This window comes from Lithobates pipiens, unplaced genomic scaffold (assembly GCF_037356315.1).
Source record: "Lithobates pipiens isolate NorthernLeopardFrog02 unplaced genomic scaffold, aLitPip1_a1.2 Scaffold_23, whole genome shotgun sequence".
Classification (NCBI taxonomy): domain Eukaryota; kingdom Metazoa; phylum Chordata; class Amphibia; order Anura; family Ranidae; genus Lithobates; species Lithobates pipiens.
Genome location: NW_027507785.1, coordinates 62206450 through 62222879, shown reverse-complemented (window position 1 = coordinate 62222879; position 16430 = coordinate 62206450). Strand labels below are relative to the sequence as shown.

The window sequence follows — 16430 nt, the reverse complement described above, 5'->3', positions numbered from 1 at the left end:
CTGTGTCCTGTACTATATGATTAAGATAAATTGCTCGTACATTCACAGAATCCACCACCTGAAGTCTCTGCTCCTTGGCTCTACGAAGGTGAGCTTGGCCATGCACAATGGTGACCACATCTAGCACAGCTAGGGAGTCTTACTACTTTTATTATCAGTAACAATCTAACAAAAATATTATCAGGAAGCAATGGACCTCTTCCCGATAACATCAGCCCGAAAATTAAGCTTCCCCCTTTCTCCCCTGATCTGGCCATGGGGTAATACCCACACGTTGTAAGTAACATTTGGTAAATTATTACTTTGGGTTGGAAAGACCCCTAAAAGTGTGATTCCAGATAACATTTCTGGGGGGGGGGGGGGGTTAGAGTGTCCCTCAACCTGATTTATTTGATACTTGTGTGCCTGTCTGTCTTTGCCAGTAAGTCAAGGGAATCCTGGGAAGGTGTCCCCCCCCCTCTGGGGAGATTTAGGGTCACTTCCTGTTCTAGTGACAGCTGAAAAGTGTATTACCCTCTGAAGACATTATAAACCTTTCCCAGTCTACCGCAAACTAAAAGAAAATGTTTTGGCAGGAGTTCCAATGTAAACTTGCTAAGTGACTGTGAAAATCTCCCCTTTGCTTTATCAATTCTGTTTCTTTAGCAAACTATATTTAAAGAAAAGAGGAGGGGGTTTGGGGGAGAGACATGGACCAACAGAGGCATCAAGAGTCTGTAACATCTCAAGAGCCAACATAAAAAGCCAACAGGAAAACCCCAACAGTCTCTCACGTACCCCAGTGGACCTTTACTTTGCTCTAAGCACATTTTAAATGCTTTTTATTCACCCAGCAAAACCATACATTAGCATCACAATTCATGGAGGACAATGCTGACACCAGAGACCACCAGTAACCTACATGAAATCTCTCATACCATGGAAAGTAAACCCCTAGCAACAGTGAGCAAGTCAAAGGTCGCTCTGTTGAGTGAGTGATGGTTGTGTGATAACTGTATCCCAGCAAACGCATATAAAAAGCTCTTTCATAGGCAAATGTGTCATTGTACGGATGATTTTTTTTTCTTTCTGTATAGTCGATGGAATGTGAAGCAGAAAGTCATTGTCGGCAAAGTAACAGGAATCGACAGTGTAAAATAGATACAAAAACAGTACAAAGTGGATCTGTTACAACGGTGCAATGGAAGAGGGCGGTGAAGGCATCCGAGTGTCAGAATTCCTCATCTCTTTACTCATTCCAGGTGAGGGACAAAGTGTAGATGAGGCGAGCACCACAAGTTAGTAAGCGAGTCCGGAAAATACGTTTTACTCTTGCTATAAGAGCAGAAGCGAAAGCCAACACGTTTTGAGGCTCAAAAAACGCCTCCATGAGTGCTGGCAGTGATCAGAGAAAATACCAGACGTTATTCTAACCTTTCTTTGCATTACTACCAGCATTCGAAACCTGAAGCATGTTGGCTTTAGTTCTCGACATTACAGGATTAACAAGCGTTTAAAGTGATATTAAAGCCTTGTTTGTTGTTTTAAATAACAAATATGCTATACTTACCTGCTCTGTGTAATGGTTTTGCACAGAGCAGCCCAGATCCTTCACTTCTCAGGTCCAACGCCAGTGTTCCTGGCTCCTCCCTCCTGCCAGGTGCCCCCACAGCAAGCAGCTTGCTCTGGGGTCACCCCAGCAGGTGCAATCCCAAGCCGTGGCTCTGCGTGTCCATTCACACTTGGAGCCGCGGCTTGGCCTTGCCCCCTCTCTCTCTCGATTGGCTCGCTGGCTGTGATTTACAGCAGTAGGAGCCAATGGGAGGCAAGGCTCTCGTTTAAGGGGAGGCTCAGGTATTAATGGGGGTTGCTGCACTGAAGGTTTGCATGAAGGTAAAAAAAAAAACTTGTGCCTTTACAACCACTTTAAGGCTCGTAAACACTAAGAAAACCGGGCAAACAATTTAGTCCAAGGAACAATCGTGGAGAACTGCTGTTTTTCGTGATTAGGAACAGCGATCTCTTTGTTGTTCCCGTCAGCACTTCCCCCACACAGTAAGAAAACACACTGAGGGAACACATTTAACCCTTTGATCGCCCTGATGTTAACCCCTTCCCTGCCAGTGTCATTTATACTGTAATCCGTGTTTTTTTTTAGCACTGAGCGCTTGTACTGAGGTCACTGGTCCCCAAAAAGTGTAATTTAGGGTCATATTAGTCTACCGCAATCACGTTAAAAATCGCAGATCGCCGCCATTACTAATTAAAAATAAAATTAAAAATTAAATTAAAAGTCTATAAATCTATCCCGTAGTTTGTAGACGCTATAACTTTTGCGCAAACCGATCAATATATACTTATTGGGATTTTTTATACCAAAAATATGTAGAATATATATTGGCCTAAATTGATGGAGATTTTTTTTTTTTTTTACATTTTATTTTTGGATATGCATTTTAGCAGAAAGTAAAAATTCTTTTTTTCAAAATTGGCAGAATTTTTTGGTAATAGCGCAAAAAAATAAAAACTGCAGAGGTGATCAAATGCCACCAAAAGAAAGCTCTATTTGTGGGAAAAAGAACATACATTTTATTTGGGTACAACATCGCATGCCAGCACAATTATCAGTTAAAGTAACAGTGCCTTGTCGCAAAAAAATGTCCTGGTCATTAAGGGATTAAATCCTTCTGGGGCTGAAGTGGTTAATGCGTACCGTTTTCATATGAGAAAACTCAGAAAAGAAAGACTGCGCATGATCAGAAACAATAAAAAATAAAAACCTTTGTTGCATGAAAATTTTTGTACATTATTTCCTTCCTCAGTTCCGACTTGCTGTGCAACAACGAGAAAAATCAGCGCTCGTTGGCCCAATTTTCTTATAGCGTGTACCCCACTTTGCTGGACTTATTTACAAACTTGTGGCGCTCTCATCATTTACACTTTTTTGGATTACCCCAGGGACCCCTATATTGTAGCAAGCTGCCCGAGTTGGACACCAAATTTGAATTAACCTGTCTTTGGGTCCGGCACTCCACCAACACTACTTAGGTGAGTGACTCGAGAAGCCCTAAAGTGTATGTAATAACAACAAATTTTTCTTTGTACCAGCAACACAAATGTCGCACACCGGGGGGTCATGGAATATTCTTCCTTTATTAAAAAAAGCCAGCAAAAATAAATAAAATAAAAACTATTCTGACAAGTTTCCAGCTAGGCACAGTGCGCTCTTAAAGATTCCTTGAGAAAGCGCTATGCCTAGCACAAAATATCTCAGAAAGATTCATTTAAAAGTGCATGTTTAAAAAAAAGAAAAGAAAAGAAAAAAAAAAAGAAGAAGAGCAGAGGTGGAAATGAGCAAATAATCAGATCAAAGCTAGCAAATATCAAATTCATCTACAGTTATTTTGTGATTGAATGCAAATTACCCTAATAAAATGGGCCCATTGATGTTTGCTGACTTTGTAACACATTCATATTAAAAGCCATCAGCATTACCTGCTTCTCAGTAATAGCGTAGATGTATTGGCGTTCTGGGCTGAGCACCAAGTCCCTGAGGATGGCGTTTCCTTCGTGAACCAGTACATTCTCATACTGCTGCGTGGCGTGGGGTGAGGGGCTGGACAGATCTACCAAAATCTATAGAAGAAAAAAACAAAACAATTGTCGGTTAGCCCCTTCAAAAGCAATAAACATCACATCACAAAGCAATTTCCATATACATGTTAGGATAACATTTTGGTAAAGCAGTTGGTATAGACAGGTGTGTGGCCTCTGACTGCCAGAACTCAGGCTCTTTGTACAACCAATTTGTACTTGGGATAAGCCCAGGAAATTGTGTCCACCAGTAACTTGTGTAGTCTGTAGTTGGATGATAGACACTACTGGAGGGCAGCCTTTTGCTTTTTTCCAGATTTTCTAAAACAGTGGACCAAACAACAGCCCATGTGCTGAATTTAGCCATTTGCTTCACTTTATCTGGACCTTGAGACTATTTCTCCTACTGATACTAGGCACTGATCTTCCCTCTGACACCAGTGAAGCGACACCAATGAGGAGGCACTGTTCCTCCAACTGGCACCAACCATGAGGCATCATTCCTTCCACTGACGCCAACATTGGGGTGCTATGCCTTCCAATGACACCATTGATGGGGCACTAGTCCCCTTACTAATAACAATGACCACTGACCACAAGTGCTATGTACAGTAAATTATTTATTTTATTTTTACTCCTGCTGACCACCAAACCTGAGAGATTGTTTACTCCCATTGATGTCAGGGCATTTTCTAACCCCACTGGCCACAGTCCCCCTAAAGTATAAAAGAACAGCACATTGGTCCCTTGTTTTATAAAGTTTGGAACCCCTGTTCTAGAACAAACAATGCTATATAAAACTCATTTCTGCACCAAATCTAGGTTGTATCTTTACTACAAGCCAACTGTCCACAACAGACGTAAAAAGAATGATTTCCAGGACTTCACCCATTATACAATATTACATAGTATTCTTGAAGAGTAAACATCTAGGACAGAGGTAGACAACCTAAGCACTCAAGCTCTTGAGGAATTACAAGTCAAATGACACTTTGCAAGACTTGGACAGCCACAGTCTTGACTCCAAAAGGCAGAAGCATGATGGGATTTGTAATATCAGCACAGCTGAAGTATGGATGTTGCCCACCCTGCTGTAGGAGCTTAGAAATGCAAAAAGTACTCGAAAGGCAACATTTTTCTCTTAAAGTTTTGGATAGAGTGGAGAGGAATTAGAATGGTAATTGCCATCTGTGCCCCCATTAGGGAGATTTACCCTCTCTATTTGTCCCGTTTAGAATTATAATTGAAAGTGAAATGAAAGAAAATCCCCAAATTTTGGGTTGTCCCCAGAAAAGTAATAGAGAGGAAATGTTCCAATGGGGAGACCAATTGTGGTGATCTGGAGGTCCTCCTGGAACGCCCTTAATTTCTTCTTACTTGTGGGACAAAGAGGGTTAAAAAAAAAAAAATCCGACAGTGGTTATAACTCTCCCTTGCTCTATCCAAAATGAAAAAAAAAATAAAAATGACCTTAAAAGAAGAACTAAACTGATGGCGATCACATACAAGGCAGTTCTAAAAACATTCCATTAACTTTTGAATACAAAATAAAAATGCTTGCAAAACATGCCTCAACCTGCCAAATTTGGTTTAATAATGTCAGGTTTTTGAAATAGAAAGAATAGGCAGTTCTATTCTCAACAAACCATTTTTTCGATTGAAAGTTGATGGAACACTTCCACAATTGTCATGTTCATGGTCAACATAAGGTTGTGTTGTAGAACCATGGAAACGACTATGCTCTACGCCAGCCTCTCTCAACCGTTTCAAAACAGAGGAACCCGTGAAATAACCTTATGGTCTCAGTGAACCCATGCTAAAAAATTACTACAGCTACAACTCGTGATACATTAGTGTGATGATCAGTGAGAAGAATGCTCCTTACACTTGTGGTTATTAGGAAGAATTACCCCCTTACAGATAGCTAAAAAGATTAATGGCGTCAGTGGGAACTAATCGGAGAGGCAGAAATTGCTCTTTGCACAAGGAAGCAATTTCTGCCTCTACCTCTGAAGGAACCATAGCAACCTCCAGAACAGGGGTCTCAAACTGGAGACCCTCCAGCTGTTGCAAAACTACAAGTCCCATCATGCCTCTGCCTGTGGGAGTCATGCTTGTAACGGTCAGCCTTGCAATGCCTCATGGGAACAGCTGGAGGGCCGCCAATTTGAGGCTCCTGCTCTAGAAGAACCATAGGGTTCCATGGAACCCTGGCTGAGAAACCCTACTCTAGGTTGTGTAGTGGTTTGGAACAGCTGGAGGGCTGCCAATTTGAGGCTCCTGCTCTAGAAGAACCATAGGGTTCCATGGAACCCTGGCTGAGAAACCCTACTCTAGGTTGTGTAGTGGTTTGGAACAGCTGGAGGGCTGCCAATTTGAGGCTCCTGCTCTAGAAGAACCATAGGGTTCCATGGAACCCTGGGTGAGAAACCCTACTCTAGGTTGTGTAGTGGTTTGGAACAGCTGGAGGGCTGCCAATTTGAGGCTCCTGCTCTAGAAGAACCATAGGGTTCCATGGAACCCTGGGTGAGAAACCCTACTCTAGGTTGTGTAGTGGTTTGGAACAGCTGGAGGGCTGCCAATTTGAGGCTCCTGCTCTAGAAGAACCATAGGGTTCCATGGAACCCTGGGTGAGAAACCCTACTCTAGGTTGTGTAGTGGTTTGGAACAGCTGGAGGGCTGCCAATTTGAGGCTCCTGCTCTAGAAGAACCATAGGGTTCCATGGAACCCTGGTTGAGAAACCCTACTCTAGGTTGTGTAGTGGTTTGTACACACTTTTTTTCTCTTTCTCCCCATTGCAAGCAAAACCTCACTTCAGCTCCCCCCACAGAATAGAGCAAAGAAAGCAAGACTCGTCAGACTCTAAGGGCCGTAAGAACACATCTTCCTTAAGACCTTTACGCCCGAGGCCCCTTAATATGCAACAAAGTCCCAAAGAAAGAGTTAAAACAAGAGGTTTAATTAGTTTGGGGATTCTCTCAGCAAAAGCTGTTTAATTACAGACCACTCAATCCCAGGGACCGTCTCATCATTTCTCGGTCAATACTCGTGCTAATCCAAACCACTACAGGGCCTCAGCCGTGTTTACCACTATGGAGGCAAAGCGGCAGCTGATAAACACACGATTGAGCCCTTCAAATAAACTCCCCAGTGCTATTAAAAAGATTAGAAGGACACAAGCAAACACATGGAGTATTAGACAAACACGGGATCACAATTGCTGCGCCAACTTGACATTCGTGAAGTGTTGTATTGCCGTGCAGTGAATGCTCGCTGTGAGAGTGTATAAGCCAATGTGAGTGCTTTACAGTGATTAAACACGAACGACAGATAGACCTGCTCCAGAGGAAAGCAAATATTAACACAAAAGACGAAACAACCCCCCCCCCCCTTACACCCTGTAAGATGGCTGAGCAGTCAACAGACGCAGGAGGGCTCTGTACAGTGTCAGGATGACATTAGCTGTGGATGGGCAAGGTTGCCCGGGCAACGGCGGCAACAAGAAAACAGCTAGTGAAACGTGGGCACGTAGTGTGCATGGATGGGGGGGGGGATCAGTAATCAAAGACCGAGAAAGGGGCTCTTGAAGGAACATTCCATTTTTTTGTATTTTAATAAAATGTCTGACGGATGATCGGCCTTGGACAGCTAGTTGCCGGAAGCAAACAAAAAGATTCTTCTATGCATTCCACCAGTGCAGGGAGAGTGATCTTAGATCAACCAGACTTATCATAACATCACTCTCATTTCAATCTCAATAAATACATTTTTTAGTTGACTGCCAAGTCTGTGTATCACATTATTTTGGTTGCAGATGCCTACAGAATGACATGGACTCGATTTTGACCTCCTCAGTAGGAAAACAAATACATTTTTGGCATAATAATTGCTGCTTAGCAACCAATCCTTAACGTTACTATATTTTTTATTTTTATTTTTTTGAGTATTAAAAAAAAAAAAGAGATAGTTGCAAAACCCAATGGTTTTGGCGTAAACCGTTATAATGCCAACACAATAAAAAAAAAATACTCTAGGTGTCAGAGGTGACACCTGTGCTCTAGATCATCTATTCTCATCCAGGAGCATTCTTCAATTTAAACACCATCGTAAGAAGCATTCTTTCTACTTGCCACCAAATTATGAAGCATTCTTCCTACTGACTACCAAATTAAGGAGGACTCTCTTCCAATTGACCACTACAGTAAAGCCGTGTACACACGATTGGAATTTCGGCCAGCAAAAGACCGTTGAGAGCTCTTCATCAGAAAATGTGATTGTGTGTATGCTCCATCGGAATTTAGCTGGCCGAATTCCCGCCAGCAAAAATTTGATAGCATGTTCTCAATTTTCCCGATGGAAAAAATTCCGATCGTGTGTATGCAATTCCGACGTGCAAAAACTCACGCATGCTCAGATTCAACTACAAGATGGAAGCTATTGGCTACTAGGTATTGAACTTCCTTTTTCTAGTCCCGTCGTACGTGTTGTATGTCACCGAGTTCTTGGCGGTCGGAATTTGGTGTGACCGTGTGTAGGCAAGACAGTTTGAGCAGAATTCCGTTGGAATTCCGACGGGAAAACCATCAGAGCATTTTTCAACAAAAATTCCAATCGTGTGTACGTGGCAATAGGGGGACATTCTTCAAATTAGCCACCAATGTAAGAAGCATTCTTCCTACTGACCCCCAATGTAAGGGGGACATTACTCCTACTTACCACCAATGTAGGAAGCATTCTTCCTACGGACTACCAAAGGTGGATAGTCTTCCAATTGACCACCAATGTAAGGAGGACATTCTTCCTACTGACCAAAGTAAGGAGGACATTCTTCCAATTGACCACCAATGTAAGGAGGACATTCTTTTTACGGAACCACCAATGTATGTGGGGCATTTTTCCAATTCACCACCAATGTAAGAAGCATTCTTCCTACTGACTACTAAAGTAAGAAGGGCATTCTTCCTAATGACCACTAATGTATGAGGGGCATTCTTCCATTTTTTACCGCCAAAGTAGGGTGGCATTCTTCCTACTGACCACCAACGTAATGGGCATTTTTCTTTTAGACCCCCGATGAATTTAGCTGGGGAGACATGAACTTTTTTTAAGGATTCTTCTTGGGTATAAAGGTTTAGTAAGGCTTCTGTAGATGGAAGCAGATACAGACTTTGGCATGTGCACAACAATTAAACATTGCTTCTCTCTTCACCACCCCGCATGTTGAACATAGACTGTATTGCCCAGTTTCTGTACGATATTTAGTCTGTCTGTAGATGTAATAAATGTAATCATGTAGCTGTATTTTTAAGTAGTTTTAAACCTTAGATGGCATTTGTTTACTTTTTAAATAAAATCCTGTTTTCACCTTTTTTCATACTTTGTTGCATCTCAGTGTGGCTGATCTCCTGCGGCTTTGTTGCAGCTACTTCATACACTCCATGCATCACTCAGGCAGGTTTCCCAATGGTGACAAAAGTAGGCCACGTCTGTAACGTGTGCTTGTAGTCTCCATCACAAGCCCATGTGACAGGGGGACTATACAGGAGCACAACTGGAAGACATGCACAGAGCATTGTCACTCAAACAGAAGTGCTTCAACAGGGATCCCCATGGCAGAATCACCAGGTATTATTGTAATAAAGACTGCAAAATTGGAAATATTAAAATAAATAAATAAATTACTTTTAATTATAAATTTATAAAAATGTATTCGCAAAAAAAAAATATATATATATATATATATATATATATATATATATATATATATATATATAATATATATAAAATAATAAAATGTATAATAAATTAAGCAATTTTTGTATCGAGTCTATAGGAGATTTGCGTGATAGCCATTAATAAAAAAAGAAAACATTTATGCGGGCTTTTTGAGAACCGAATAGGCTGCTCTTTGCCCTTTCCAAATTCCACCAGAATCCTTCAATATCATCCCTTCTACAAAAAATAAATAAATAAAAATACAAAAAAAAAAAAAACACTTTAATTAGAACGCTCAGGCAACTTGACTATCTGAGCATATAAGGCACAGAAGCACCAGATCTGACTGAGCCCCTCCAAAGCGTTAAGACGGAGTCCTATAGGCCGTGCCAGAAGCCTCTGTGCCAAGAACGCACCCCGAGGCCGAAAGCTGGGAGCAGAGGGCCCAGGATCCCCAGAGCGGGCTCATTAGCATGGAAATATATGCCAGCTCGTAAACAAATCACAGGCCTCGTTTAATTAGAGGCAAGGCTTTGATTCTCTGCCAGCATCCCGATAACATCGGAGGATTATTTTTAGGCAGTTTTACTAAACAAATGTACTTAATTAAGGGAGCGGACCCTCAGATGATTTAAAGGAACAGGCCTCATTGTTTACAAACATGGGTCGTTTAAATATAGTGGCTGCGTTCATCTGCCAATCACTGTTTGCAAATCACTTTGAAAATTTGTATTATATTTATGACCTTATTGTCCCTTTTTCTCTCTTTTAAACAGGTAAGAATTTATATATATATATATATATATATATATATATATATATATATATATATATATATATATATATATATATATATATATATATATACACACACATACTTCCTTGTCCATAACTCCAATGTACAACCAGATCATGCCAAACATAAGTGAATTTGGTAATTTAAAGAAATACCAAATACAACAAAAAGCAACAAACATGATCTCCGTGATATAGAAGAAAATAGTTGATGGCAAAGGAACAACAAAAGCGGTGCAGTGCTCTCATCAATTGTGTCTAAGGTACGTTTATAAACGCCATGGCTAACAAGGCATTAAAGCAAGTTCATCTGTGATTGATTAGGTGTAGTGGAGGGCAGGGGAGACAATGGGGGTTCAATAGAACCCCAATGTCTCCATAAATTTTTTTAGATTGTAAGCTCTAACGAGCAGGCCCTCTGATTCCTCTTGTACCAAATTGTAATGTAACTGTAATGTCTGCCCTCACGTAAAGCACTGAGCAAACTGTTGGCGCTATATAAAACCTGTAATATAATAATAATAATAATAATAATAATAAAAAGAGCCTGTCACCTGCCCAATGCTATCACATTGGAGGCTTGCTAGCCCCCTTGTAATAGAAATAAAGCTGGAAAAAAAAAAGCATAAAAAAAAAAAACACACAAATCAATAAAAAAATAAAAATGTACAGTGTAGGGCATAGCAAGTTTTTTTTGCAATGTCACAGGTGTGTGCTATTTTGGCATGTTTTGGAATTTATTTACTTGATGCAATATGACATTTTACATTACACTGGGTATATTATTATATTTGTTTGTACTCAAATTTATTTTAGTGTTTTTTTTTTTTTCTAAAAATATGCCTTTCATAAATAGCTGTGCAAAGATCATACAAAAAAATAAATGAAAAATATATACACTACTGTCACCATTTTATTCTTCAGGGCTTCTGCTTCCAGAAAATATTAAATCTTGGCAGGGGTTAAAGCACTTTCTAGCAATAAATGCTGATATTTAACCCCAGTAGATAAGTGATAAAAGAATATTTTTTTTTTTTTTTTTTTACTTTAAAGTAGAAAAGGCTAGAACCTGTAAACATTCTACTGTTGCCTGCGTCCCCATCTGGGAGAACTTTTCTCACTTCCTGTTCAAGTGACACAATAAGATATATGCTTCGATATGCTCCTATATATTTGCTCCAGTATGAGCAGAAATCCATCCACTGTCATTTGAACCTCCTCAACTGTCAATAAACCTCACTTCCTGTTGTGTCACCAGAATATGGTGTATAGGGAAAATCTCTAATGGGGTATGTAGGATTTAAAGAAAAACTCCAGCTATAAATTATCGTAGAAAAATGAGAAGCAGATTTTGTTGCAATTTTGAACAAAAAGATAGATTGTGATGTGGCAGGTATATACAAAAGGAGATCGGCAATTTATTTACTAGAATTCTTCTCGTCAGCCATATTTCTGCACACTCAATTCTTTATGACTTGGGATGGGACACATTGAGATATAATACTGCCGAATCTCTTTCTGCCACTAGATGGCCTCAGTGTGGTGGCCAGCATCATTTGACCTGGACTGGCTCCCAGTCTGTGACTGGACAGCGAATGGAGAAGCAGCTCAATTGATAAGCTTACTTGTCATTCTGCTCTCTCCTCCAATCTGCATGGTTCTCGTCAGCACAGGCTCCTTGTGCTGCTTGTTTCTTCGACATTCCAGCCCTGCTGTACAGGGACTGACAGAGGCTGATAACCAGGTCACATCCAGGTACTTATACTACTATTTAAAGATTGTCTTAATTTCCACTGCACAAGTATTTTTGTATTAAAAAATAAATAAAAAAATAAAAAAGTGTGTGTGTGTGTGTGTGTGCAGGGCCGCTGATAGGGCAGTACAATCAGCCCTGATGTACTGGGCCCGCCCAGATCAGCTACACAGTGGGGCCCGGGCATCATAAACAATTCGTTACTGCATTTAAAAAAAAAACATTTTCTAAACTCTTCCCTGCTTCCACTTGCTTACAGAGTGGGTAAATTGTTTTCCTGGACCTCAGTTGATCAATGCAAGGGCTCAGGAGGGGAGCACAACAGAGGGACTATTTCTTTATTTTCGGGGCGCATATACATCATGCCGCCCCACTATTTTATTAGTCCCGGCTGGCGGAGTGATATTGTCATTCTCCGTTCGGCTCCCGGCTGCATTCCTCCCCAGATGTGAAGAAGCTGAATGGCTGACAGGGAAGAGCAGGAGGAGATCGTGGCTGCACTGGACACAGTGAGTGGGAAATAGAGGAAAGAATACTCACTGTGTCCTATTATATATCTAACAGCACAGCAGGGTGCAATCATCACACAGGCAGCACAGCAGGGTCTCTGTCATGGCTCTGTGTTACATTGCTTTTGGGTGCTGACTACTGTTACAGTCTGTTATATGCAATACAGCCATAAGTTAACTTAGCCAGCACTCAACAGCCATGTGACATAAAGTCATGATACATTCATGTCATGATAGAGCCCCTGTTTACTGTGATGCCTGTGTGATAATTGTAACCTGATGATAATAAGAAACATGCTACTTTAAAAACTAATTTGGAGGAGCAGTAAATGTGCAGCGGAGCTGCATTTTTACTGCCCCCCAAACCAATCCCCTTTAATTGCTTCCCATCGTTGCTGGATTGGAGGGTTGATGATATCTCGATATCATCAATGATATGCTCAATCATCACGATATGCTCTTGAACAAGCATATGATCAAACTGATCTTAGCTTGAGCAGATGCTTTGGAGGCCAGAGGATAGATATGGGGTCTAAAAGACCTCATATCTCCCTATAAAGAGGACCTGTTATGGCACTTGCTATCATAAGGAATGTTGTCCATCCCCTGTGAAAGCAAAAATGACAATAAAAAATGTAAAGATACAGTGTAAGATTTTTTTTATTTGTAATTAATAAAATTGAAAAGAAATGTAAACTGCCCCCTGCTCCTTCATGCTTACTAATTGCAAACATGTTTTGGCTTCACACGCATATGTAAACAGCAACAAACCTGCATTTCATTCAAGTCGGGATCAGGGGTGTTGGCAAGGGCGTGGTTGAAGGGGGCCCTGTCAGGTAGGCTGTACGGGGCCCCATGATTTCTAACAGCGGCCCTGTGTGTGTGTGTGGGGTGTGTGTGGGGTGTGTGTGTGTGTGTGGGGTGTGTGTGTGGGGTGTGTGTGTGGGGTGTGTGTGTGTGTGTGCGGTGTGTGTGTGTGTGTGTGTGCGTGTACACATATAAAATGCGGCCAATTTAGTTGCCATAATTCTTCCTGTCGGCCATATTTATTTGCATACATTCTTTAATACTGATAAGGAACGTGTGCATTTAACACGGGTGCGTCAAGGCTGAATATCTGCCGATTCCATGCCGGCTCACCGTAGAAGTGTGACACCGTCAGCAGAATCTGGATTGTCACACCATCAGGGCTGATCTCCATCAGTAATGTTTGTCTGGGACGATTGCCGGGGAAGGAGCGCGTTCCACACACACATCATATGCATTTATATGTGCGCAGCAGTCCCAGCCAAGAGCTATAAAATTCCTCCGGCTGCACAAGTCTGCAAAAACAGGCTGGAGATCAGATCACGGCATGGAAGGCGCCCTCGTATTCTAAGACCACTATCACCAAGGGGAGGGGGACAGGGGGACACCCCCCCCCCCCCTCCTCCAGGCCAACTTAAAGGGAAGGTCTTCTGAGCTCTGGAAATTCATCTCTGAATGGATGCCAATGGTACTGCGTTCATCCTCATCCAGCCGCAGCCTGCAACAGGGATGGGTGTTGCACCTGTCCCTCCAAGGTGACAGGAAGAACGCACGGCAACTAAACGCCCTCAGTGTGCAAGGGGCCTTAGTGGTAACCCAAAAAGAGATGTACCCTTTTGTCTTGCATGCTTCATGAAAAATAATAGTGCACTTCCCAGTATGTGGATGTGGCCTCCGCTCTCCAGTACCTACAGCATGGGTGCTCAACCTGGGGCCCTCCAGCTGTTGCAAAACTACAAGTCGCATGAGGCATTACAAGGCTGACAGTTACAAGCATGGCTTCCAAAAACAGAGACATGATGGAACTTGTATTTCCGCAACAGCTGGAGGGCCACAGGTTGAGCACCCACGCCCCCACAGCCTCATAGGTGTGTATGTGCAGCGTGAGATCATCTAAAGCAGGGATATGCGATTAGTGGACCTCCAGCTGTTGCAGAACTACAGGTCCCAGGAGGTATAGCGAGACTAACAGCCACAAGAATGGCACCTAGAGACAGAAGCATGAGGGACTTGTAGTTTTGCAAAAGCTTAAGGTCTGCTAATTGCATATCCCTGATATAAAGGCATGTGTTTCAAACACAAGGTCTACGGCCCGAATTCTGCCCCTGCAGGCCATTTCATGTGGCCCTCCCAACTCTCCTGCAGCTGCGGCACCCCCCTCGTCTCTGCCCCCACCTCATCTCAGTCAGCAGCAGAGAGAACAGAACTCCTCTGCCAGATCCTGTGCAGCTGCGGACAGGTTAGTCTCTGCCACTCCTGGAGGAGGTCAGAGCTCCTCCTACAGATCCAGCGCCTCTCTGTGCAGGTGCAGCACCCCCCTCATCTCTGCCTCCCCTGGTCTCAGCATTCGGGGGGGGGGGGGGTGCTCTGGACAGCTAGTCTTACAGATACAACCACCCCTTTGAGGGTGACCATAATGCTGAAGTGGCCTGCGGTTAAATGGAGTTTGACACTCCTATTAATCTAAGGCACTGCTGTCTCTGACTGCTAAACTGATGTTTGGAGGGAAATTTGGCGATGTCGCTGCTTTGCTGCTCAATGTTCTCCTTGCTGGAGGGGAAGCAGCATCTGAGAACCTGTAGAGAAAGGTTTCCCCCTGCCCTGCTTTTTTTACGCTGTGGATCTTTGCCTCTATTGTACTGCTCACTGTTCTTGCTGGAGGGGAAGCTGCACCCAAGGACCTGTAGTGAAAGAATCCTCCTGCTTCATGAATTCTGTGGATCTTTTCTTCTACTGTATTGCCCACTGCTCTCCTTACTGGAGGGCTTGGACATGAGGAAGCAAAACCCTACCCCTACCAAGATGGTCACCTCTACAAAGTAGCACAGTGCAAGACAAGACATGGTAAGTCAAGGAAAAATCAGCCATAGGAGATATTGCTGTCTAGTCCTTTGTCCTCTGACATTCTTTGGCAACAGCTTCCAGGGTGGGCTCATTTGCTCTTTAAGGACTTCTTGTGGACACCGATTAATCAGAGCCTGCCTCAATTCCTAGCCTTTCCTCCCCCGCCTGACTGTCCTTGGCCTGCCCTTTTCACTCATTGGTTTTCAGTTCTTTTAACCATGCAGGCTCAGTTTCACATGTGGGCGTTACCTAGGGTGGTTTATTTAGGAACGCCCACTCCTCCATATTGACATGCACTCATCATTGCACTTGGATATTTGTGTGTACCCCGTCAACTGTATGCATCAGGACCAAGGAGTACTGAAGCAGGGTGCCGTGATGTTTTCAGGAAGCTATGTGCGGCCCTTCCCAACAGTCATGATCTGCCTGCATTGCATAGAGATGCACAGAGACCCAGTGATAGTGTAACGTTTTAATTTAATAATGTCGATGGGGGGAGATGGAGGAATCAGAGAAGGCAAAATAAGATAAAAAAAAAAAAAAAAAAAAAAAAAAAAAAAGGAACTGCAGATGCAATCCGAATCCTAATCTCACATACAAAGCATTGTACACGAAAATAGATGCAAATCTCCCCCCTCCCCTCAGACAGACATATTTGTTTGTTTCTTCCAATTACAGTCAGGATCAGCACAGCTGATAACAGAATAACATGTCTATTAAAACATATTTTGGATTTCAGTGTCTTCAGCCTCCCCGAGAATTCGGGGTAATTGTATAATTGAGCCGTAACAAGCGCCAGTCGAGGGAAAAGAAGGGAAAAAAAGGAAAAATTTAACTAAAAAAAAAATTGAATGGGAGCCTTTGGCTACAGCTGTCAAATTACATATTTTAATGAGAGGAAAATAAAGAATTTTTTTTAAACATGGTGAAGTTAGCGGAGGACTGAAATGTGGGTCAATGGAGACTAAGCGCTCCGGAACAAAGGGATATTAGTGGTGGGAAGGGATCGGGGAGGAGAGCCGAGGACGCCACCGGGGATCCCCACCGAACGACGCATTTCAAACTTGGAAAGCAACATTTTGGTTCAGCAGTCGCGTGCCGACGAGGTTTGGATTTGTGCTTCACCCTGACCCGATGCTTTCTAAAGCCCCGTTCACATCTGGCACTATGGGATCCCGAATCGCTCTGCAATAATGGCAAAACATACCACGCG

General features: G+C 42.5%; 1 protein-coding gene across 1 annotated transcript in view; it reads right to left on the bottom strand.

Moving 5' to 3' along the window:
- Positions 1-16430, bottom strand: part of PLXNA1 (plexin A1) — a gene marked incomplete in the record, with an annotated part of 497669 nt that overhangs the window by 235158 nt on the left and 246081 nt on the right. The window contains 1 exon segment of the mRNA XM_077451741.1: positions 3475-3615. Within this exon segment, the coding sequence (XP_077307867.1) occupies positions 3475-3615 (141 nt within the window).